Raw genomic sequence first — 24,365 nt, forward strand, 5'->3', positions numbered from 1 at the left:
CACACACACACACACACACACACACACACACACACACACACACTTTTTAAAAGCCCAGTTCTCATCATAAATGGAGGCCAGAATGAAAAACAAACAATTGAACCCAAATGCTGGTGAGGCTGTGGAGGAAAAGGAGCCCGTCTACACTGTGGGTGGAAATGTAGTCTGCCACCATGGAAATCATCATGGAGCTTTTCCATAAAACTAAGTGTAGAGCTTGCACATAATCCAAGTATACCGCTTCTGGATATAATCCAAAATATAAAAGTCGGTCAATATACAGTAGTGATACCTGTAAAGCCTTGGACTGTCACAGCTCGATTCACAGTAACAATGCTAAAGAACTGTCTAAAGCTCAATGGTGGTGGCACACACCTTTAATCCCAGCACTTGGGAGGCAGAGCCAGGTGGATCTCTGTGAGTTCGAGGCCAGCCTGGTCTGCAGAGCGAGATCCAGGGCAGCCAGGGCTACACAGAAAAATCTTGTCTCGAAAAACAGAAACAAACAAACAAACAAACAAACAAAAAGAACCTATCTAGATGCACATCAATGGATAAAGAAATGTAGTATATACACACAGTGGAGTTTTATTCCACTATAAGAACAATGAAATTACGTTGTTTGCAGAAAAATGGATGGAACTAGAGATCATCATGTTAAATAAAATAAACTAGACTTTAAATGACACATATCCCTTGTGTTTTCTCTCATAAAAGAAAAAAGAAAAAGAAAGCCATGAAAGTAGAAGGGGACCGGCAGGAGAGGGGTAAGAAGGTAAGAGAGGGTGAATATGCTCAAATACACTAGATAGAGATATAGATGCATGAAAATGTGATAATTAAAGCAATAGTATACAATAAATACTAATGAAATGAAAAAGTATGCACAAGCATTCGCACAGATGGAAGGCATAAGTAAGGGGAAGCAGCTGTCACAGAAACTGCACTGTGTGCAGTTGTGCTTTGTAAAGAATTTTCTATGATGTGGCTGCAGTGGTTCGCCTGGGCTCTGAAAAGGCAGAAATTATAGCTGATGAAATAGGAGAAAGGGGCTCTTGGAGGCATAAAGAGTGTGGCCTTCCTTTAGACTGCTTCTCATCTTTTATGTGACAGCTCCCTTAACTTTGCTGTTACATGTACTGTGGATGGATTGAATCTCACATGCATTTGACCAGATGAGAGACTGCTTCCTAAGTTAATGAATAAGACTAGGTGTGATTCAGGACAAATAGCTGTTTTTCATTTCATCAGTGTCAGGACAAATTCTAAAGAGAAGAGATTATGCTTCTTTTTATGGATATCAAATGAGGCTATATTAATATTAAAACGTGCATGTTTATGTTAAATACGTTTTAGTGGAAATCATATACATTTCCTCCAATATTTATAATTTAAGAGACTATTTTAATAGAGAATGAGATCCTTGTCATGCCTGAGTAGCTTTACCAATCAACCTGTGCATTTTAAATCCCTAGCAAAATAAAACATTCCATTTTAAAAGTCCAATAAACAACTACATTTTGTTTAGCTATTGCAGGCTCTGATAATATTTGATGTGATTCAGTAGCCTGCATCACAGATGAAATCAATAATTTTCTCTTATCAGGAAGGTGAATTTGTCAATTCAAGATGAAATGGAGAAATATTACTCAAAACAGTCTTTGTATTTGAAAACTGTCCAAAGCTGATGCTACATTCTGTCCCAGGTGCTCACAGTGCTCAGTAATGATTAGGTATGCTGTGTCATGCCGACTGCCATGACAGATCTATTATCATTTTATTATAATTGAGATAGGCTGTTCCAAAGCCATTCCATAAAAACAATACGCAGCTAAGCAAAGGTAATGGAGGCCGACTCCAGAACAGCCCTTCATCCTGTGAACTCAATTTTTATGCTAAGCATGGCCTGTTCAAATATTTTTTTAATGAAAAAAATTAACATTGAATCCAATGCCTAGGGATTAATTTGCTTCTGACTTCTTGAAATGTATATTGCTAGTTCCAGGACATCTAATGGAAGTAATCAATTCAGGTTAAAAACCATTCTCACCTACGGTAACACAAAAGGGCTTACAAATCCATCATGTATCTGATTAAGAAAGCATACCAAAGACGTCTTTCTACTTGGCTGCTCTTTATTTATAGACAGCAGTATATATTGTTAAACAACTGGTGCTTTCTGTCAATTAGGGTTTCCAAACAATGAGGAATGTTTAACATACAGGTCTTGATACCAGGCAAACAATTCCCTTTCTTCTTTTTCCAGTTTTCTGTCTGATGGCGTTTCTTCAATTGCCAGAATTTCAAAGGATGGACAGTAGAATATGACTTTCTTCTTTACTCGTGATGTGTCTGCTTCCTATGTGCAATTACAAAAAAAGGAGACGGTTTCCTATTTGGCTTTTTTCTTTTTTGGTTTTTCGAGACAGGGTTTCTCTGTGTAGTTTTGGTGCCTGTCCTGGCTCTCGTTCTGTAGACCAGGCTGGCCTTGAACTCACAGAGATCCGCCTGGCTCTGTCTCCTGAGTGCTGGGATTAAAGGACACGTGCCACCACTGCCCGGCACATTTCTATATAGCTAAGGAAATAATCAAGTGAAGAATAAACCAGCTCAATGGTGCATGCTTTTAATCTCAGCTCTCAGGAAATAAAGGTAGGTGGATATCTATGAGTTCGAAGCCAGCCTGGTTTATACAGACATCCAAGTCAACCAGGGATACACAGTGAAACAAACAAACAAACAAACACATACAAAAATAAATAAAGGAAAATGGGTGTTACCAGAAAGTGGCTTCACACTACCCAGGTATGTATGCCAAAGGTGTTTCAGCCTTGAACTTGCATTTCTTTGTGCAAATAAAATTACTTATAGGTGAAAGGACTGGATGGCCAAGCCAGTGCCACAACAGGCTCCCCTAGCAGCCCTGACACGGGCCAGGCCTTAGTTTCGGTTCACTAAAAGAGGCTGGAGCTGAGCAAGCAATTCTCAGGAAAACCCCAACTTAGGAGCAACCAATCAACAGGTGCCCCCCCCAGCCTCCTGCAGGCTCAGCAGGCACCTTAAACCCCTTCTGCTGGCTTAGCAGGCCCCCAATCTCCTTCTGCTGGCTCAGCAAATGTCCCCCAAGACTTCTGCTAGTTAATGATAGCTTTTCCTACCCTCTCATCAACAAGCCCCTAGATACTAGACCCCCTCCACCACTAACGGGCCCCTAACCATTACAGCCCCCCACCAATTAACTCCCAGACTAATCTTTCCTCCACCAATGAGAACCAGATTAATCCCTTCTCTCTGGTATTCCCCTAACTCTGCTTAAAAGGAGTGCTGGGCGGTGGTGGTGGTGGCGGTGGCAGCGGAGGCGGGCGGAGGCGGCGGAGGAGGAGGCAGAAGAGGCAGAGGAGGCCGCGGAGGCCGCGGAGGCTGCGGCGGCGGCGGCGGCGGCGGCGGCAGCAGCGGCACACGCCTTTAATCCCAGCAGAGCCAGGCGGATCTCTGTGAGTTCGAGGCCAGCCTGGTCTACAAAGTGAGTTCCAGGAAAGGTGCAAAGCTACACAGAGAAACCCTGTCTCGAAAAACAAAACAAAACAAAACAAAACAAAACAAAACAAAAAAGGAGCTTGAGAACCCCCCTGGAAATAAACGCTCTTGCTAAATTGCATACGTGACTGTTGGTCTTTCTTGGGGTCTTCTCTTGGACCCTAAAAATAGGCAGTTTGAAACTGTCCAAAATAACAAAGGAGTTCACTGCTAGTTAAACGTGCAGTTACCTTGGAGGAAGCCTTTTCTTCTTTTGCTGCCATATAGGCTTGTTTCATCTTTTGAACCTTCTTTTGTGCTTGCTTGGATCGACGCCCCAAATGTTTCGCTTTACCTTGCTCTCCCCAAGGCTGGTAAAAAGGGCGGACAATAGGAATGGATGGATACCTAGAAGACATTTGTATTAGAGACAGACAAAAAATAAAAGGACACAAAATAAGATTGAAATGTGAAGTAATGCTAAACTGTAAGATACTGTCTAGCATACTGAGAGCAACACTGCATGTCAGTTTTTAGGTTAAAGTCATCATTTCTGGGACTTTACATAGAACTGTTCTTTTTTATTTTCTTTCTGTCTTCCTCCCCCCTCCCCCAAGACAGAGCTTCTCTGTGTAACAGCCATGGCTGTCCTGGAACTCACTCTGTAGATCAGGTTGTCCTCAAACTCAAAGATTTGCTTGCCTCTGCCTCCCGAGAGCTGAGATTAAAAGCATGTGCCACCACCGCCCAGCTGCATTTTCAGTGCTTAAACATCCAGACATGGTAGCACACGCTTTCTAGTACTCAGGAGTCAGAGGCAGGAAGAGCATGAGTTCAAGGCAAGCTGGCTTATATTACTGAGCTCAAAGCCAACCTGAGGTGTGCAGCAAGACCATTTGGGGAGCGTGGGGGGAAGGCATAGTGTTGTTGGTTACCTGGTGCTTGTGGAGGTGTATATGTGATGGTGATGTTGACAACTACGATGGTGAAAATGGTAAAAACCTGCTGTCAGTTCAAAAGAAGCCTTCCTAGAAAACACGGGCTAGTGGCCATGTGGATGGTTTTCTTTTTCTTTTTTTTTTTTTTTTTTTTTTTGAGACAGGGTCTCAATATGTTGCCCAGGCTGGTCTCAATCTTAGGGAGGCAGCCTTCTGAATGCTAAGACTAAAGGTATCACCATACCCAGCATGAATTTTTAAAATATCATAACTAATGCCGGGATATACATTTCATAACAGTTGAAAAGGCAAGCTTGTTTTAAAAATTAATATTCAGGTTAGCATACAAAGTAAAGGGTTTCATGATGAAGCTTATTTTTCTGAGTATGCATTTGTCTGGTGTGTGTATGTGTGCATATGTTCACATGTATGTGGGCTTGTGTGTGCGCACGTGCGTGTTGCAGGTGCTTGTATACGTATTTGTTTGATTGTATTGTGAAGGCCCATGGTTGCTGTCAGGTGTCTGTCAATTGCTCTTTTATTTTTTGAAGATAAATACGTCTCTTCTGGATATGGAGCTCACCATTTCTGGCTAGTCTAGCTTGAGAGCTTGTCTGTGTTCTGAGTGCTGAGATTAGAAGTGGCCATCACACCTGCCTGGCTTTTTACATGGGCTCTGGGGATCTGAACTCGGGTCCTCATGCTTGCGCAGCAGCACTTTGTCCACTGAGCCTTCTCTAGCCTAGCGAAGCTATTTTATTTGACCAGTGTTGGGATCAGGCTAGCTGGTATTATGCCCTTTCTCCCTTAGCTTTACTATCATGGGCAGATCAGTTCAATAGCTTCCTGCCAGCACCTGGATCATGCATCCTTAGAAGTGTCCTTCAGAACAAGAGTCCATGTGCAGAGGAGGTTAAAAGTATCCAAGAATACTGCCCCTGCTGGCCAGCACTTAACCAATGGCCATGGAATAACTGAGTTGCATGTTGTACAGTGACTCTAACATTCCCAAGAGGGATAAAGCTCCAGGTAGCTCCAGTGGTAACTGGCTTGCTAAGACACTGCCCTACCCTCTCAGTAGGTTCTGGGATCACCTCCCAAATAAATTGTTCCAACTCAATTCCTAGTCTTGGGGTTTGCTTCTGGGAGATCCCAGACTAGGACTTTATCCAAAGATGCTCTTATGAAAATATTTTTCTTCTTCAGTTGATTTAAAAATTGGCTAGCGGTCTGGCTCCTAAATGACTCATTCTTGGATAATCAGTAGCATGAATCCAAATAGCAGGGAGCACAAAGTTATATATGGCAGTGAAGAAAATGACATCATTTATTTGACCTTGGTGGTAATAGGGTTAAGTTCTATATTCAGTGCTCATATGTATGAGTTAGAGAAAGTCTATTTCATGATGACAGACTGTGCCTTGAACCAGGCTATCTGTCTGCAAAGTGCACAGCCTTGACTATACAATAAAGGAGTTAAATTATGTTTCTGGCTCAATACTTTTCATCTGCAGTCGTGAGACTGCCCAGTATGTTTGCTTGCCAGTGTCTCCTTTGTGGTCTATTGCAAGCATATGTGTGAAAATATATTACCAGCAAGTCCTCTTGAGCCTCATCACCATTTCTTTTGCTTTTATAAATAAGATGGACTGGGTGACTCTTAGTAATGGAAATTAAAAGCAATCTAATTGGAATAATAACATTCTGTCCCTGTCCTTTCAGACCCTAATACATATATTTTGCTACAACATGGTTATCCAAACTATGAATTTGTTTGCTTGTTATTGGTAAAGAAGAGAATAATACCACTGTGATTTATATACAATCAATCCTAGGCAACGGGAGCCAGGAGAGAGAGAGAGAGAGAGAGAGAGAGAGAGGGAGAGAGAGAGAGAGAGACAATTACAGCTTTCAACAGGAAGGACAAAGCTGCATGGCTATATTGGCTGTATTTATGAAAACAAAAATATTAACAGTTGCACGCAGGCCCCTCTCCCCAGAGAGGGACACTCAGCCCCTGACTCACTCTACTGTGCCCCACTACTTCCTGACTTAGCCCTGCTCCACCTCTTACGTTCTCTTGAAGGGAAGCCATGCTAGCCTGAGGCTTCTCTTGTAGCAGGAGCATCTCTCTGGGTCTGTCTGTTCCAATGAAGAGTCACCAGCACTTCCTTACCACTGTGCTGGTTTTGCATTTGTCAGGGTAGCCTCTTGGCATCCCGAGGTGCCTTCCTGGTGGGACAAGTCAGTACCAATTGACTTTTTTGTTAGTGTTCTGCTTACAAAGTTGCATACGTTTGGGACAGTCTTCCCCAACTCAAGTCTCCCTGTGGGCTGTATGGTTATCTTTAGTGGACTGTATATCAGAAAGGGAACATTTTCAGGAATGCTTTTAGTGTTATAACCTCAAGAAAAGTGGTCTTTACCTAACTTTGGAAACAGTCTCTAGCTGGTGCTGACGCATCTCTTCTGTTTGTGGCTTCTGTGACAAATACTTCATTTCTTTTTGTAAACGGTCTGAGATTACTCCAGACTCTGCATAATCAACTATATCGTACATCATCATTGTTTTGGGAATGCTTCTGAGTGTTAATCTTCGCCAGTGGTTATTCCTGCCACCAGATGATGCAGGGGTCTTATCCATAAGACTGCAGTACTATATGGGGGAAAAATGCAGAATGCTCAGTTGTTGCTCATCCCCAAACTCTATCGACTCTCTCTCCCACGACTTTCATTCCAACTAGATGTTTCCGTTATCTATATGCATCTGAACTCCCTTACTGGAAGGCAGGACCCATGCTGTGCATCTTCAGTTCACACAGCACCGCACTCACTAACCGTTTATCTAATGCATAAACACTGGCACTCACTGTTTTAGAAATGACGAGTTAATCTCTGGTGCTAAGGGGAGAATTTCCTTATCTTTATTTGTAGGAGTCTTGCTTTACTTTCTTCCAATTGAAAACATTGCAATTTAAAAACACAGTTTCTGAGTTCAATTTAACATTGTAAATGTGTGTTTAAGAGCTAGGTATAGAGGATGATGAGCTACAGTGCTAGGAATAGGCACCCACTTTCACATGCACGTGAATGCACACCTGCACACAAACATGCACATGTACTCCTGTGACATCATGCAGAAGTGGCAGTTGCCGCCATTTTGTTTTGTAGTACCAGTCTCTCAACAAGAAGTGGCTGATTCCAATTCTCACAATATAATTGTAAACCTTTGCATAAAGCACAAACTCTGCAGCTAGATTTTCAATTCACAGCCTACTTCATTAGTGACAAGCGTGCAATCATAGTGAGTGACAAGTCATGTCCTGTCTCTAAAAACGTGTCAGTGTTTGGTCACTGTGAATCCATTAATGAGTTCATATACAGACAGCAAATACGTAGTTCTGCGGCCTCTGTCTCTCCATGGTAAACCCATGTGACATTTTACAAAAATAGACCATCAAAAGAAGGAACTGGGGACTGACTGGAGAGATGGCTCAGCGGTTAAGAACAGATGCTGCTCTTGCAAAGGACTTGAGTCAGTGGGCTCACAACCAGCTTCAGGGGCTCTTTGGACACCTGAACATAGGTGCACACAATCTTGCCCCAAACACATGATTACAATAAAATTTTTTTTTTCAAAGACAGACTTGGCCAGCAAAGAAACCCAATGTGGTATCACTGGAAGTGAAACTGGAATCCGATGTAAAATGTGTTGTAGAGACACAGGTGGCTGTAAAGGGCTGGCACCCTTTAAGAAACTTGCAAATGTTGTGCAGCTAGAGGGATTTGGTGAAGGTGAACCTACCAATGTAAGCGGCTTTGACAAGAAGAACCAAGTGACCCTGGCAGAAAAAGCTTCACACGATGAGAAAGCTAACATAGTTTGCAACGTATAATCAGCTGATTCAAACTTAGGCATGTGACCACTGAGAAAGCCAGAGCAGAGACAGTGGTCCCCACTGTCACTTACGTGAGAACGAGAAGGCCAGCATCCTTCCAAGGGCTCTTTTGGGAGGGGATGGACTGGAGGGTGGGGCTTAGGGCTGTGTGCATGCTAAGCTAGTGCTCTACCCCTCAGCCTTAAATTGTTTTTTTCAAGTTTGATACAAACTTGTTAAGTTACTTAGGCTGGCCTCGCACTTATTCTGTACCTCAGGAAGGCTTTGAATTTGTGATCCTTCTGCATCAGCTTCCTAAACAATCTAGGATTACAGGCTGGCTTTTCTTTGTTTTGACTGTGGTAGGGATCGAACTCAAGGCACTGTACCATCGAGCTACACCCCCAATCCATTACACTCACAGCTCTATTGAGATTCACATTTCATATACTTCACCCACTTAACGTGTCCAACTCATTGGTTTTAGTGTTTTCACAGCTGGTTAGTGTTTACAAAGAAATAAAACTTGTACTCTCAATGTTTCTTAAATGTATTAAATAACACTGTACTAAATGTTTTGAGTCTTTCATTTCTGTTACAAGAGAGTTTTTAATGTTTTTTTTTTTTTTTTTTGGTATTGGGACTGGATCTTGCTATGTAACTCAGGGCTGCTTTGGAGCTCACTGTGTAGGCCAGGCTGGCCTCAACCTTGAAATCCTCTTTGCCTCAACTTTCTGAGTGCTGAGTTTACAGCCAAGTACCAGCACATCCAGCTGTTTTTAATGTGCCAACCAATTTTCTCTATTGATTTTGAAATTTGCTTTGTATGAGGCTGGGGACATAGCTTAGGGATAGAGTGCTTGCCTATCATGCAAGGGACCCTGGGTTCAAGCTCCCGTGCTGAAAACAAAATCAGACCCACACCCATTGGAAAGCAAACAGCAAGGAGTGGTGGTACAGGCCTGTAGTTCCTGCACTTGGAATGTGGTGAATGGAAGATTAGGAGTTCAAGGTCATCCTTTGCCTATGTAGCCAATTTGAGGTCAGCCTGGGCTACGTGACATCTTGTCTCAAAACAATAGAGAATGTGAAATGTGCTTTGTATAGTTTCAGCTTGTATCATCAGTTCCTTTAGTCCCACACTCCATACAGTGAGAATGCCTATAGACTTTATTTCCCAGGACTGCAGTAGTACAATCAGTAAATGCCTCAGCCCTGTAAATGATCTACTCGGCCACTAATTCGCTTTGTGACCTTGGGTGAGTTTTTGGATCTGGTTAAAGCTCTATTTTTCTCATCCATAAAGAGGCTCACAGGATTTACAAACTTAGAGATGAAAGGAAACGACATGCCTGGAAAGATCTTTAAAAATGCCATTCACCCCATGAGCAATCTTATCTCTCCTTTCCAGTGTAAACATTTGGGACCCTCTCTCTGTGACCCTGATCCTTGACATATTCACAACCTGTGAGTCTGTGACTCATGTCATTAGCAAAGATAGTTGCATCCTTAGCTTCATTCATTTTCTGGTCTAATTCCCTAGTATCCTAGGTTAAGTCTCTAAAGGAAAGAAAACACAGTCAAGAGTCTCTAAGGCTCTGCATAACTTCATATGTCAAAGTGAGGTACCCAAATGAAGAAGCTATGGTCATGTATATTATTATTATGATTACATTAGGAATCAGAATAGCGGTAATTTTTGTTTTGTCAATGCTTGCCTCTTTGGATTGTTAGTAGAAAAATGGGAGGGGGTGTTACAAAAGCATTTATTATTATTATTATTGTTACTATTATTCTATTATTATTCAGGTATGCTGCTTAAGTGCCCCAGTTCAGCATTGCTCTGTCCAGCTATGCAAATCAGAAATCCAAGAATCATGCCAGACTATTATATTCCTTCAGTTTCTCTCCCTGTCTGTCACCAGGGCCCACTGCCTTTACTCTCTATCCTGCATCTGTAGACATCCTTAAATCAAGCAACTACCATTTCCCCTGGAATATCAAGAACATTTGAATAGATCTTTTGTTGCTTTCTAATTCTTTCTGTATTGTGCAACCAGAGGTAGCTCTTCACTCATCTTAAAAAAATTACATTTTGTTCATTGTATGTGTGTGTATGTGTGTGTGTGTGTGTGTATGCTGTGCCCTCAGATGCCAGAAGAGAGCTCTGGATCCTCTGAGGCTGGTGTTACTGGTGCTTGTGAACTGTGTGATGTGGATGCTGGGAACTGAGCTCCAGTTCTCTGGAAGTACAGCAAACACTCTTAATCTTTGAGCCATCTCTCTAGCCCCCTAAATGCAGTTTAAAAAAATATTTTATGTGCATTGGTATGAGGGTGTCAGATCCCCTAGAACTGGAGTGACAGACAGGTGTCTGCCATGTGGGTGCTGGGAATTAAACCTGGGTCCTCTGGAAGAGCAGCCAGTGCTCTAAACTGCTGAGCCATCTCTCTAGCCCCCAATGGTAAATTTTATGTTGTGTGCATTTTACCAGAATTTTAAATAAAGAGCTATGAGCTGGGCAGTGGTGGCCTATGCCTTTAATGCCAGCACTTGGAAGGCAGAGGCAGACAGATCTCTGAGTTTGAGGCCAGCCTGGTCTATAGAGTGAGTTCCAGGATAGCCAGGACTATTATACAGAGAAACCCTGTCTCAAACAAACAAACAAACAAACAAACTGAAAATTATGATTCTTTCTTGTTGGAGGATAGGGCCAGGAAAGCCTTTTTTTGTTTGATTTTTCAACATCTACATCTAAATTCCTTACGTGCATATAATCTTGCACTGTAACAACATCCATACGATCAGTTACTTTGAATTTCTGGAAAAAATGCTCATCTTCCATAATTTGTTGATAAAATATCCTTTCTCCCATTATCTTGTAAGCATCAGCCACCGCCTATAAAGAAAGTAGATTTTAAAAATAATATATTTTTAGTCACTGGCACACATTTTATATATTTTCTGACAAATATAGCAAATAGTGTTCTTGTCTTTTACAATCTTGCTATTAATAGAAAGGCTACATTTACCAAAAGGAAATTATATAGCTGTTTGGGGGGAAGAGGGGAAGGAGCTCAAATAAGGTTGAGTTCACTCTGTAGCCCAGGTTGGCCAAGCACTTACTAGTAAGCCTCTTGTCTCAGCTCCCTCAAGGCTGGGGCTACAGGTATGAGCCACCATGCCCAGCTATATAGGAATTGGTTTTGAGACAGGGTTTCCTACTCCAGGATGGCCTTGAACTTGCTATGTAGTCAAGGATGAGCTTAAACTTCTTCTCAAATGCTGGGACTGTAGAGGTGGATCTCCATGTCTGGCTTACATAGGGATTTTAAAACCATTTGAAATTTGTCCCTGATGCACTGTTTTAAAATAAAACTACAGGTGTAGGTGAGTCTACAGTCCTCAAGGGAACATAGTTTTTTATTTTTTAAAAAGGTTTTCATTTTGGGCTGGAGAGATAGTTCAGCAATTAAGAGCATTTGTTACTCTCTTAGAGCACTCACATGACAGACAGGTCACAACCATTTGTTACTCCAATGCCAGGGGACTCTGATGCCCTCTTCATGCCTCTGCGGGCACTGCACACATGTGGTGCACAGACATAGATGCAGGCAAAGCACCAGCACAACATAAAAAATTGTTAAGCCGGGCGGTGGTGTCACACGCCTGTAATCCCAGCACTCGAGAGGCAGAGCCAGGCCGATCTCTGTGAGTTTGAGGCCAGCCTGGGCTACCAAGTGAGTTCCAGGAAAGGCGCAAAGCTACACAGAGAAACCCTGTCTCGAAAAACAAACAAACAAAATAAATAAATAAATAAAATTGTTTTTACATCTTTAAAAAATTATTTTTATATTTGATTATATGTATATGCATGTGAATTTGTGCATGAGAATATAATGTCCTAAGGAGACAAGAAGAGGGCATCAGATTTCCTGGAGTTGCAGTTACAATCAGTTTCAAGCTGCCTGGTGTGGATGCTGGGAACTGAACTAGTATGTTTCACAGGAACAATATGTGCTCTTAACCACTAAGCTTTCTCTCCAGTCTGGACCATAGTTTTAAAGATTTGTTTCTTTTAAAAAATGTTCTTTTCAGTGGGGCGGTAGTGGCACACACCTTTAATCTCAGCACTCAGGAGGCAGAGAGAGGCAGGCAAATCTCTGTGAGTTTGAGGCCAGCTGGTCTACTTCGGGAGTGAGCAAGTTCCAGGACAGCTAAGGCTACACAGAGACACCCTGTCTCAAAACAGAAGGAAACAAAGGAACACCATAACCTCACGTGTGTTGTCAGTGAAAAGAAAACTCACCTGGTGATTAAAGAGCGTGCCCAGCAACTAGAATAAAATGTGTCACTGGACCTGACCCTCTTTTCTGTTAGCTTCCTCATTGCTTCCAAATGAAAACGTGGACATGTCAGGTTGCTTACACCTTCCTTTTCTTAGATTTCCCTCTCAGTAGCCAAAGAAAAGCAAATGAAGGATTTTCCCTTCTTTCTAAAACGTCAGCAGGAAAAACATCTGAGAGGCCAGTGAGAGAAAAATCCCAGAAAACACAGAGGCTCAAGTTCTTTGTCTTGGCTCTGGTCCTTGCACATAAATCTAGCTTTCTGATAATAGCTATATGTAGTAGGTGAGACTTCAATACTCCAGTGCTGCCCCTAAGTATGTGCTGAATCATCCAACACCATTTCTAATATCGATCGGTGCTTCTGACCACAAAGGCACTGCTTATGTGGAGGGAGGCTGGCAGAGAAGAAAACGCAAACCTCTTTCTATTGCAGGTCAGTTTTTGCCTCTGGACCTCAAAATGTGCTGCCGTGAGCGTATGGAGAGTGCTCAGTCAGAGTCAAAACCCAGAGCTGCTGTTCTTTTCATTTAAGGCACAACACAAATAGCTTGCCTTCACGTATTTTCCTCCCTCATTCTCAGTTTTATTATCCAGAATAGTCCGTACTTACTTATTTATTTATTTATTTATTTATTTATTTATTTATTTATTTATTTGAGCTGAGGATCGAACCCAGGGCCTTGCGCTTGCTAGGCAAGCGCTCTACCACTGAGCTAAATCCCCAAGCCCCTTTTTTATTTTATTTTGAATTCCAAAGCTTTGGTGATGCATATGGAAAATGAAATGGGAAGAAAATATTTTAGTGGTCATATTTTATTATCAATGCACCAAAGCGAACAGTTTAATGAAAATATGGGGAGCTTTCCCTTGGGTGGATTATTTTTGATTTTCATTTCACCAACTTTTTGCACAACATTTACCTGAAGAAAAGATATTGGTGGATCTATTATATTTTATTACAATGTCCTGTGGGTTTTAATTAACAAGCTCAACCACACTAAAGGCAGAAGCAAATCATTGCACACTAAATAGGTATAAAACCATGTAATTTCTGCTTTAGGGATTTCTTTAGGAATAATTATATTTTTCTTTAGCTCAGATTATCTAGAAAAGGTATTTATTATTAGTTCTTCCCTCCACTGCTGTATTCAGTCACTACCACCAATCTTTCCAAGATCCAGTTTTCCTTGTCATATATTGCCTTAGATGTATTGGGTCTATTCTAGTCCTGCGACCATAGAAAGCCATGCCTAGAAGCATAAGACAAACTCTCTGCCTACTTGTGAGACAGTGCATTAGTAACTTTTCTGTTGCTGTGAAAAATACCATGATCAAAAGAAACTTATGGAAGAGTTCACTTTGGCTTATAGCTCCAGAAAGTGAGTCCATAAATAACAGAGAGACACGGCAGCAGGTGGCTGGATCAGGAGGCTACGAGACCACATCTTTTTTACTGGGTGTAGAATAAAACCCAAGGTGAGCCTGGCCTGGTCCCATTCCAGTTTCATTCTTGCTTGCCCCTCCCCCCACATACTTGCTCCCCACACCACCTGCCTACCGCCTGCGGCTCTCTCTCGGCTCTGGGCTTCTGCTCAGACATTTTTCTCTGCTTGGTCTAGGTTTCGCCCATGGACCAAGTATTCCAACACGGGAACATTTTCATTTAAACAAGCACAGAGGTGTTTGAAGGAAAAAAAAAAAAGAGCGCTGCCCAATAGTCAAGATGTTCTTGTCAGAAATCTGTCATACATAGTCAGTTGCTCATTCTTGCTGGAAATTCCCACTCAGGGAAGTAGTGATAAGTGGTATCCTTGCACTTAGTTTGAAATAATTCATTGTATGCTGTGTATATCGCTCTGTATAATTAAAATGCTGATTGGCCAGTAGCCAGTCAGGAAGTATAGGCGGGACAAAGAGAGACGAGAATTGTGGGAAGAGGAAGGCTGAGTCAAGAAATGCCAGCCCGCCATCCAGGGAGCCGCATGTAACAGGTACACAGGTAAAGCCACGGAACACGTGGTAACATCTATATTAACAGAAATGGTCTGAGTTTAAGTGTAAGAGCTAGTTAGTGGTAGGCCTGAGCTAATGGCCAAGCAGTTTTAAATAATATTAGCCTGTTGTGTTTATTTGAGTCTGAACGGCTTTGGAAACGCAAGGACGCAAGAGCCGGGTGGACGCAGGAAAACTCCAACTACAATTGTATGCAGATGCAGAGTAAATAAAAGCTCACTAACTGCAGGGATTGCTTCAGCTTTAAAAAAATGCATGCAGTATGGTAGAAACAGATGAGCATTCAAATCTCAGTTATACATCTCAAGTCTCTTCAAATGCTAGCTCTTTTAGGGGTGGGGGGGTGGGTTCAAAACCGGTTTCTCTGGTTAGCTCTGGCTGTCCTGGAACTCACTCTGTTGCCCAGGCTGATCTTAGACTCACAGAGATCCACCTGTCTCTGCCTTCTGAGTGCTGGGATTAAAGGCATGCCACCACTGCCCCGCCTGGCTTTATTTTACTCTTTAATTGTGTGTGCATGCGTGCACATGCATGCAGGTGCCCAAGGAGGCCAGAGAGGACACAAGATCCCTTGAAGCTGGAGTTACAGGTGGTTGTAAGCCACCTGATATGGGTGCTGAGGATCAAACTTGGCTCCTCTGCAAGAGTAGTGTACACTTTTGATTGCTCAGCTTTCCAGTCTCAAGGTTCTGCATTTTAAAATGGTCCAGTGGATGGCAGTTTGTAAGGCTGCACATGCTTTGGGTAGCTAGGCTTTAGAAAATTCTCTGGTGGACCAACAATAATGACAACTTCTTGTAAATTACCAATGCTGAGAAGATAGATTGTCAAAGTGGAAAATGAAATGAGAGCACGTGTGTGTGTGTACGCGCGCGCGCGCGCATGCACACGCGCGCGCGCACACACATACAAATCATTATTCTATTGTTCTCAGCCTGTGGGTTTCGATCTTTTGCGGAGGGGGGGCACATTGAAAGACCCTTGAACTGAGGTCTCCTAAGACCACTGGAAAGCACATATTTACATTACGATTCATAACAATAGCAAAGTTGCAGTTATGAAGTAGCAACGAAAACAGTTTTCTGATTAGGGGTTGCCACAGCATGAGGAGCTGAATTAGAAGGCTTGCAGCATTAGGAAGGCTGAGAAGCACTGTTCCTAATTCCCCTTTCCCTCCCCTTTCACTTGCTTTGCTTTCTGTTTTTGTGAATATATGAGATACAGCTGGAACATGATAAGGAAATGCAACAAGAAATGGAAATATGGAGGGGAATGATGGATCAAAAATGTGTTCAATTCCTCTTCCTTTATAAGTGAAATTAGAGGCGCTAGAGAGATGGCTCCGCACTTATGAGCACTGGCTGCTCCTCCAGGGGACCTGGGTTCAATTCCCATCACCCACTTGGAGGCTCATGAATGTCTGTAACTCCAGTTCCAGGGGATCTGATGCCTTTTTCTGGACTCCTCAGGCAGCAGGCATGCATGTGGTGTAAAGACACGCAGGCAAAACATCCATACACATAAAAATAGCAAAAATATTTTCAAAGATAAGTGAATTTAGACTAGACATCTGAACAAACTAAAACTGGCCCACTTATATAAAGAAATAAATGAGGGACTGGAAAGATGGCTTAGCAGTTAAGAGCTCTGATTTCTCTTACAGAGCAGATGGGTTCAATTCCCAGCACTCACATAGTGGCTCACAACCATTTCTAATTCAGTTCCAAGGGATCTTATATCCTCCTCTGACCTCCTCTGGCACCAGACTCGAATGTGGCACATGGATATACATGCTGGCAAAACATCCATATGCATAGAAGAACAAATGAACTTAGAGCTAGAGATATAGCCCATTTGGTACAGTGCTACCCTAGTATACATGAAGCCCTGAGTTGATCCTCACCACTGCATAAACTAGGTGTGTCGGCACACCTGTAACCCTAGTACTCTGGAGGTGGAGGGCACTGCAATCAGAAGCTCAAGAAGGAAGAGTCAGGTGTGGTGATACACACTTTTGATCACAGAGCTCTGGAGCGAGAGGCAGCCAGATCTCTGGGAGGTCAATACCAGCCTGGACTACAAAGCGAGTTCCAGGACAGTCAGGGCTACACAGAGAGACCCTGTCTCAAACAAACAAACAAACACCAAAAAGAAATAAGTAAACAGAAAAGTTGGATCAATTTGCAAACAAAAGTTTTATTCAAAGAGTAAAAATGTAAACTTAGAATGAGAAAAATCCCACCATTGCAAGTTTTCTTTCAACTGTGAGTGCACATCGTAGCCAACTTTGTTTTAAAAGGAATGTAAGGGACAAGGGCAGTCCAAAGTGTTCTCTTCAAGTTGGGTATGTTCTGTTCATTGAAAGACCATTGTAGTGTTCACGGAAAAAGGCAGGGTGAATAGTGTGATAACATCTTACTAACCAGAACAAACAGAATTCTAACATCTAATTTCCTGGGGGAATGAGGACAACATAAGGAAGGATTAGGGCTGATCACTCCGGGGAGTGACAGCTGCAGCACTTAGGGAAAGGCGTAACGGGGCATCCCCCTTTCTCTTTGGCATAGTTTGTAGAACTTTATTAACACTGAAACCTATTTGTAAACCTATTTACAAGTCATTAAAGGAGAACATCTGCAAGTGCAAGAGAGCTTTCTTCACGACAGTGCTCACTGACACTTTTGACAGTCAAGAGCTCCCTTCTGAGGTCAGGATGAAGATGGAGGTCCTGGAGGTCATCCAGACTTTCCACTAATATAGACACTTGGATGCCAAAGAGGTTAATTTTGGTTTTCTGCGGATGTGTGAATAAACACATGTACTTACTCAAGTTCTCACAGACGTCATGGAGGAGTCCTTAACATTTCACCTCAGTAAACTTCGTGGGAAGTCCAGTTTATGTGATCTGAATGGTGTCTGTGTCTGCTGCTCAGTTGATGATATTCCACCAGTTCATATGCTCTACTCTCCCAAGGACCCCAATCAACTGGCTCTGTCAGCTTCCTCTGCTCTCTCCTCCATCCAACAGTCCTAGTCTACAAGTCCATCTGGGGCTGGAGACAGTCTCTTTTGATGTGACTTTCTCAGTGACTCTCCTCAAAGGAGGAGGTTGGAAGGGTGTTTATGAAGATACTCAGGGGGACCCAGGGTTCCTCAGACTGCTTCAGGGAGGGTGAGATCTTATCAGAAGGCATCTTCTTTTCAGGAGGATGGGATGAGGAAGCTTCGAAGATCCTGGAGCTCCAGTAACCATTTCTCAATCTAGTAAAGACCATCCGGACAGGTTGGACTGGAACGTGGCTGGACAATGGATGATAGGACTCAGTGAAAGGCTGGGTGAAATTAAGAAGAGCTCTGTTGTGTGGAGGCTGTTGTTCAACACCGGTCACTTGAGGTAACCCTTTTGGTTCAACTTGGCTGGTACTAGAACGTGGCACAACACGGAAAGCCTCCAACATAGGCTTCTCGGTGTTCTTCTGGGGTCTTTGGTAGGAGCTTAGCCGTCGTTTCTTTGGAGGATTTTGGATAATCTGGGTGGGGAGCTTGAGATTTCTCTTATGGGTTACCTTGAAGCTGAGTTCAGCACGTTGGCTATCTGTATGTGCTGTGTGGGAGTGTTTGTCTTCATCAGAATGCTGGGCTGGTGACTGAGTGTTCAGCATGTAGTCTGTCTCCTGCACTTTGAAGGCAGCCTGGGGGACTTGATGGAAGCAATACTCTGTGCTTTGGTCTGTTGGCTTCTCAGTGAAGGCTGGGTCCTCATCACTGTGCCCAAATGTTGTTTTTGGCATGTTATGGACCTCCAAGGTTTGAGATTTATCTTCCTCAAGAGGTAAGGTAATATTAGGGTCTTCTGTGGAAGGCGCTGTGTGGCACACTTGTTCCTCATCAGATTTCGTGACTGATGGTAGATTAGTTTGAGTACGGTTCAGGGATACTTTCTTGTTTACATGGAAGAATGATGGTCTGCTCGGACGCCTCAGATAGTCACCAGGATGTGTCGTATCCTTCCAACTCTGAGGCTTCCTCTCTGGGGGTTTCTTGGGAAATTTGAGCAGGAGAGCCTTCCTCTGCTGCTCCAATCTTTCTCTCTCTCTCTTCTCTCTCTCTGTCTCGTTCACTTGCTCAGGACTCTGAGGATTCTGTCGCTTTCGTGGGTCCTGGTTCTCCTTTTCCTTCTTTACAATGCTCAAGGGCAGTGGTGCCATGGCACCATCCCAAGACTTGATAGGGCACTTCTTGCTTCTTATAGTGTGGCCGAAGGCCCCACAGTTTCTGCATTTCATCCTGGGATTCTCTTCTCGTGGGGGAACTCTCTTCTCCACTGGTCTTCTCCGATTCTGTGAAATCTGAACTTTAATGTTTTTGGCAGACCAAGTTTCAGTGTAAAGGTCTATCTCTTGACCCATCATTTTAGAGTCTTGTCAATCTTCCTCAGGTATTGATTTGGGATTTCCTAAAGCCCAGCTGTCTTCCTCCTGTCTGTTAGCAGGTTCTCAGACAGGTGGATGATGCAGACACAGTGACGAAGCTTTCAGGATGCTGGAGGAAAGGAAAGTCACATTTTCTCTTTTATATCACTGGGCTATTTCCTCCCCCTCCAACACTTACTTCATAGATAAAGAAAGAAATTAATGAAGTTATTATACAATGTTTTAATGTGTAAATACTGTTTTCTAGTGACTTATTCCTTCTGAGGTTCTCATTTCCTTAAGCTTAAGAATGGGGACAGTGGAACTGACCCAGGAGAATTTCAGTTCCTGGAGAAGTCCCATTATATAATTTTAGAATAGAAACAATCCATGCTATTTTATAGAAACAACCTAGCTTATTCTGAAGATGAACATGACATGAATTTATACCTCAAGAGTAAGATGAAAATATACTTCTCATGCCTGAAGTGGTGGTGCACGCCTTTAATCCTAGCACTCGGGAGGCAAAGGCAGGCGGATCTCTGAGTTCGAGGCCAGCCTGGTCTACAAAGTGAGTTCCAGGACAGCCAGGGATACAAAGAGAAACCCTGTCTCAATAAACCAATATGTAGTTTATATGTAATATATAAATCCTTTTTTGACTTTTGGAACTTGCTTTGTAGACCAGTTTGGCCTTGAACTCACAGAGATCCATCTGCCTCTGCTTCCCCAGAATTTAAAATTTTAATGCAAAGAAAACTGATATATATATATATATATATATATATATACGTATATATATATATACATATATATATATATATTATATTATATTTTTGGAGCCTCATATAACTAATACATTTCAAATTTTTTTTAGCCCAGACACTTTGAAATATGGTGCTTAGGAAAAAACTTGGTTGTCTGATTAATGGTGAAATAATGTAGCCTGTATATTTGGAATGCAATTTAGATATCATAAAGATGTTAAGAAGCTATGTTAATATAATACATCTATCATGCAACATCACCTTACTGGACGGCTTTAGTAAATCTTTCCCGCTGAAATACTTGTTACCGTGGCCATCACTTTTTAAAAAAATTTTGAACATGATAAAAGGTGGAAACTTTTCACCACCAAATCTGAAATAAAGATAAAAAATTAGTGCTGTGGCATCAGTTGTGGGGCTCTGTTGCTTCTTTCTCATGTACTCAGCACAGCTCATACAGTTTTTCAAATATAGGGCATATAAGGATCTAGCAAAGGAATGGATCCTAAGGTGAAAGTCACAATTATTCTCATACTTAGGGACACAATGGGGGTGAGACCCCATGTAAATTTATAGCCAGAGTCACGTCTTAAAGTCTCTTTACATAACAAATGTAAACAGGGACACACTTTTAGATTTTGTCCTGAGAAATGACCAGTACGGAAAACTCCTTTCTATTATTTATCCTCTGAGATAAATCATCAGAGTTACATTACCGAAATCTGACTTTACACTTCATGCCAGGATCTCTAACAAGTGCAGCCTCTTTGGGGCTCACTTTCTTCAGTAGTTCATGTGCCACACAATATTCCTGAAATAAATGATGTCACTGTGAACAGAAAGTAGTATCCCATCCAGAAGTCATTTACTGATTAAGAGTGGAAGTAGCCGGGCAGTGTGGCGCAGGCCTTTAACCCCAGCACTCAGGAGGCAGAGGCAAGCGGATCTCTGTGAGTTCGAGGCCAGCCTGGTCTACCGAGAGAGTTCCAGAAAAGCCAGAACTGTTACATGAGAAACCCTGAGAAAACAAAACAAAACAAAAACAACAACAACAAAAGAATAGAAGCATAGTGAAATGAAAACTACCCTGGGCTCAGGGTTCTAAAAGAGATAGATTTCTATTCTTGACTCCTCCATTTATCATCTACGCAGCCTTTTATCTGTTATTTCAACTCACAGGGCTTCAAATTTGAGTATCCATGCCTTTTGAGACCACAGGATTTTGAGATCCCTACGATAATACTTTCCCACAATCTATTGCATTTATCTATAGACTTATCTGTGTCTCCAACTAGATTATAAGCATCATGAAGGTAGAGGAAGCATCTTTCTTCTTTATTATATTCCTAGACTCTAATACAGTACCTGAAACACACAAGAAACTTAACAATTGTTTAATGTTAAATGAATCATGGTATTATGGGGATGATAATGGTATTAAGTTACTAGCTTTTAAGCACCTTTTATTCACTGTGTAATATGGTGGTGTCATAGTCATATATATACACATACATATACCTATATGTATCGACAACCTCACTTAATCCTAACAACAACACAAGTAGAATATTATCACTCTCATAAATGAGAAAACTGTTTCAATCCTAGATCTGCTTGACTCTAAAATTTCCATTCTTTTCCTTAAATGATCCTATTCAGTTTTATGCCTGTGATAATTCCATAAAATGTACAATAATGGGATTTTAACAATATAAAGCATTTTATCCTTTGTTTTTGTTTTTGTTTTCCCCAAGACAGGGTTTCTCTGTGTAACAATACTGGCTGTCCTGGAACTCACTCTGTAGACCAGGCTGGCCTCAAACTCAGAGGTCCACCTGCCTCTGCCTCCAGAGGGCTGGAATTAAAGGTACATGCTACCACCACATAGCTAAGATAAAGCATTATTAATGTGAGGTATTTATTTGAAGCACTGGAACAAAGATGTGAAAAATAACTGATTAACTTCATTTATTTACTGAGAGCCTAAAATTATGAGGAAAGCAGAACATGATAATTAAAAATGAGTTTTGTATGATACAAATAGGTCTATGGGTAAGATAGTGAAGAAGTATACATATTGTTCAGACTGTTTTTCAGGACTGCTAAAATTTCTCTAATTAGACTATTCTGATGGTAGACTACTTTCAGCAAAGCTTAATACTCTGCTGGAGTGCCCCGTTTTTTATTTTTATTTTTTTCGGGGAAGGAAGGAGGATGGGCATCTGTTTGTTATTTTTATTCAAATAGGATTGTATTCCTCATTCTGTTCTGACTCACCCTTTTCACTAACAAGCTACCTTGGTTATCTTTCTAGTGCAGAACTGTATTACTATTGCAAGCTTTACACATGAAAACAGACATTTACTTGCTTCTTTGAACCAATGCTGCAATGAGATTATATTGTAGATGCACTCTTAGAAGTGAAAATGCCAGAGATGGCTCAGCGGGTAATAGCATGTACTGTTTTGGCAGAGGATCTTGGTTTGGTTCCCAGCACTCACATGGTGGCTCACAATTGCTGTAACTCCAGTTCCTGGGGATCTTATGCTCTTTTCTGACTCCTGCAGGCTCCTGCATGCACATGGTGCACATAAACTCACGAAGACTCACATATAGACACATTTATAATACATAAATAGAGAAATAAATAAATCATTTTTTTAAAAAGAAGTAAAACTGCTGGGTAAAAGAAAAGTGCATTTTGAAATTCAGGGATTTTTCTATAGTGTTGGAGATCAAACTCAGGGACTCACACATGTTGAAAACACATTCTACCACTGAGCTACACCCCCAGTTTTTCTTTTCTTTTCTTTTTTTCCTGAGACAGGGTTTCTCTGTAGTTCTGGCTGTCCTGGAACTCACTCTGTAGAACAGGCTGGTCTCAAACTTGGAGATCTGCCTGCCTCTGTCTCCAGAGTGCTGGGATTAAAGGTGTGTGCACCACCATCTAGGTGGCTTATTCCCTAGTTCTTTTTTTTTTGTTTGTTTGTTTGTTTGTTTTTCAAGACAGGGTTTTTCTGTGTAGCTTTGTGCCTTTTTCCTGGAACTCACTTGGTAGACCAGGCTGGCCTCGAACTCACAGAGATCCACCTGCCTCTGCCTTCCATGTGCTGGGACTAAAGGTGTGCACCACCACTGCCCAGTATAACCCCAGTTCTTAATTCAGAGATTTTTTATTGTTGGAAGATCACTGTCTCCTATCTTTAAATAAGGACACAAATTCAAAAACTGAAACACAACTACATTAATTTCAGAAAAAAATAATAATACTCATTCATATTAAAAATAAACCCAGAGGGCTAGAAGTTAAGCATACTGACTGATCTTCTAGACCACCCGGATTTCATTCATAATGCCCATATTACAACTGTCTTTCACTCCCCAGTCACAGGGCCTCTACTGCCCTTTCTGGCTCCACAGGAATTGCATACTACAGTGCAGAGATACACTTGAAAGCATCCATACATATAAATAAAATAAAAATAAATAAATCTAAAAACCCCAGAAATATCCATTAAGATTAACAAAAGAAGCAATTTTAGAACTTTACATACTATTATATCTAAGTCAAAGAGATAAAGAGGGTTATTTGTTCTATCTTTAATTAACTGTTTTTTTAACTAATTAAGGAATAACATCTGTCGAGAAAAAAGTACATACCGCTGCACAAATTGCGTGTTTTAGGAGTTTAAACAATGTTTTGTCCACGTAAACGAGCCAGGCTTTCTGTATTTTTGTTGCTGAAATCTCTCTATTAATTATAAGAGGAAAGAGAGTTTAGCGATTTATGAAGCACTTTCCATTTTCCTGAAATCTTAGACAGCTTTCCATTTATGTATCCTCTTATATTTCCCCATTACTAAGACTGACCTAATGAGGAACATTTGGATGGAGTAATTGGAACCAGTATTTGTAGTCTCTAATCAGAGTGAGGACATGAAAAAAATGAACATTTCCCCTGAGATTAAAAAAAAATTACCCTAAAACTTTATCACGATACATACATAAAGCCAGACATAGTGGCACATTCTTATAACCCCAGCACTTAGCAGGTGGAGGCAGGAGGATCAAGAGTTCAAGACCAGCTTTGACTACACAGTGAATTTGGGTTGAGGGTACAGTCCTGGTGTGTGTGAGTCTCTCTCTCTCTCTCTCTCTCTCTCTCTCTCTCTCTCTCTGTCTCTCTCCTGTCTCCCCTCTCTCTGAGACAGTGTCTCATGTAACCCAGGCTGACTCTGAAGAGCTAGATATGCAAATGAGGATGACATTAACCTTCCGATCCTCCTGACTCTAACTTCTTAGTGCTGGGATTATACTATGCCTGGTTTTATGTGATGATGGAAACTGAACCAAGGACTTGTACACACTAGGTAAGAACCCACTAACTAAGTAGATCCTTAGTCAGAGATCCTAGGATTTAATTCCTACCACTGCTGGGGGTTGGAGGTGGGAAAGGAGAGGAAGAGAGGGGGCAGGGAGGAAGAGGGAGAGC

General features: G+C 41.7%; 1 protein-coding gene across 1 annotated transcript in view; it reads right to left on the reverse strand.

Annotated features, from left to right (window-relative positions):
* Positions 1-2,182: 2,182 nt before the first annotated feature.
* CXHXorf58 (chromosome X CXorf58 homolog) overlaps positions 2,183-24,365 on the reverse strand; it is a 25,272-nt gene continuing 3,089 nt past the window's right edge. Inside the window, exons 2-8 of the mRNA XM_036175630.1 lie at positions 23,534-23,631; positions 20,590-20,684; positions 20,135-20,246; positions 11,100-11,231; positions 6,881-7,110; positions 3,768-3,924; positions 2,183-2,359 (exon numbers count right to left, since the gene is read on the reverse strand). Coding sequence (XP_036031523.1) covers positions 2,183-2,359; positions 3,768-3,924; positions 6,881-7,110; positions 11,100-11,231; positions 20,135-20,246; positions 20,590-20,684; positions 23,534-23,631 — 1,001 coding nt within the window. The remainder of the gene's footprint in view (positions 2,360-3,767; positions 3,925-6,880; positions 7,111-11,099; positions 11,232-20,134; positions 20,247-20,589; positions 20,685-23,533; positions 23,632-24,365) is intronic.

This window comes from Onychomys torridus, chromosome X, assembly GCF_903995425.1.
Source record: "Onychomys torridus chromosome X, mOncTor1.1, whole genome shotgun sequence".
Lineage (NCBI taxonomy): Eukaryota > Metazoa > Chordata > Mammalia > Rodentia > Cricetidae > Onychomys > Onychomys torridus.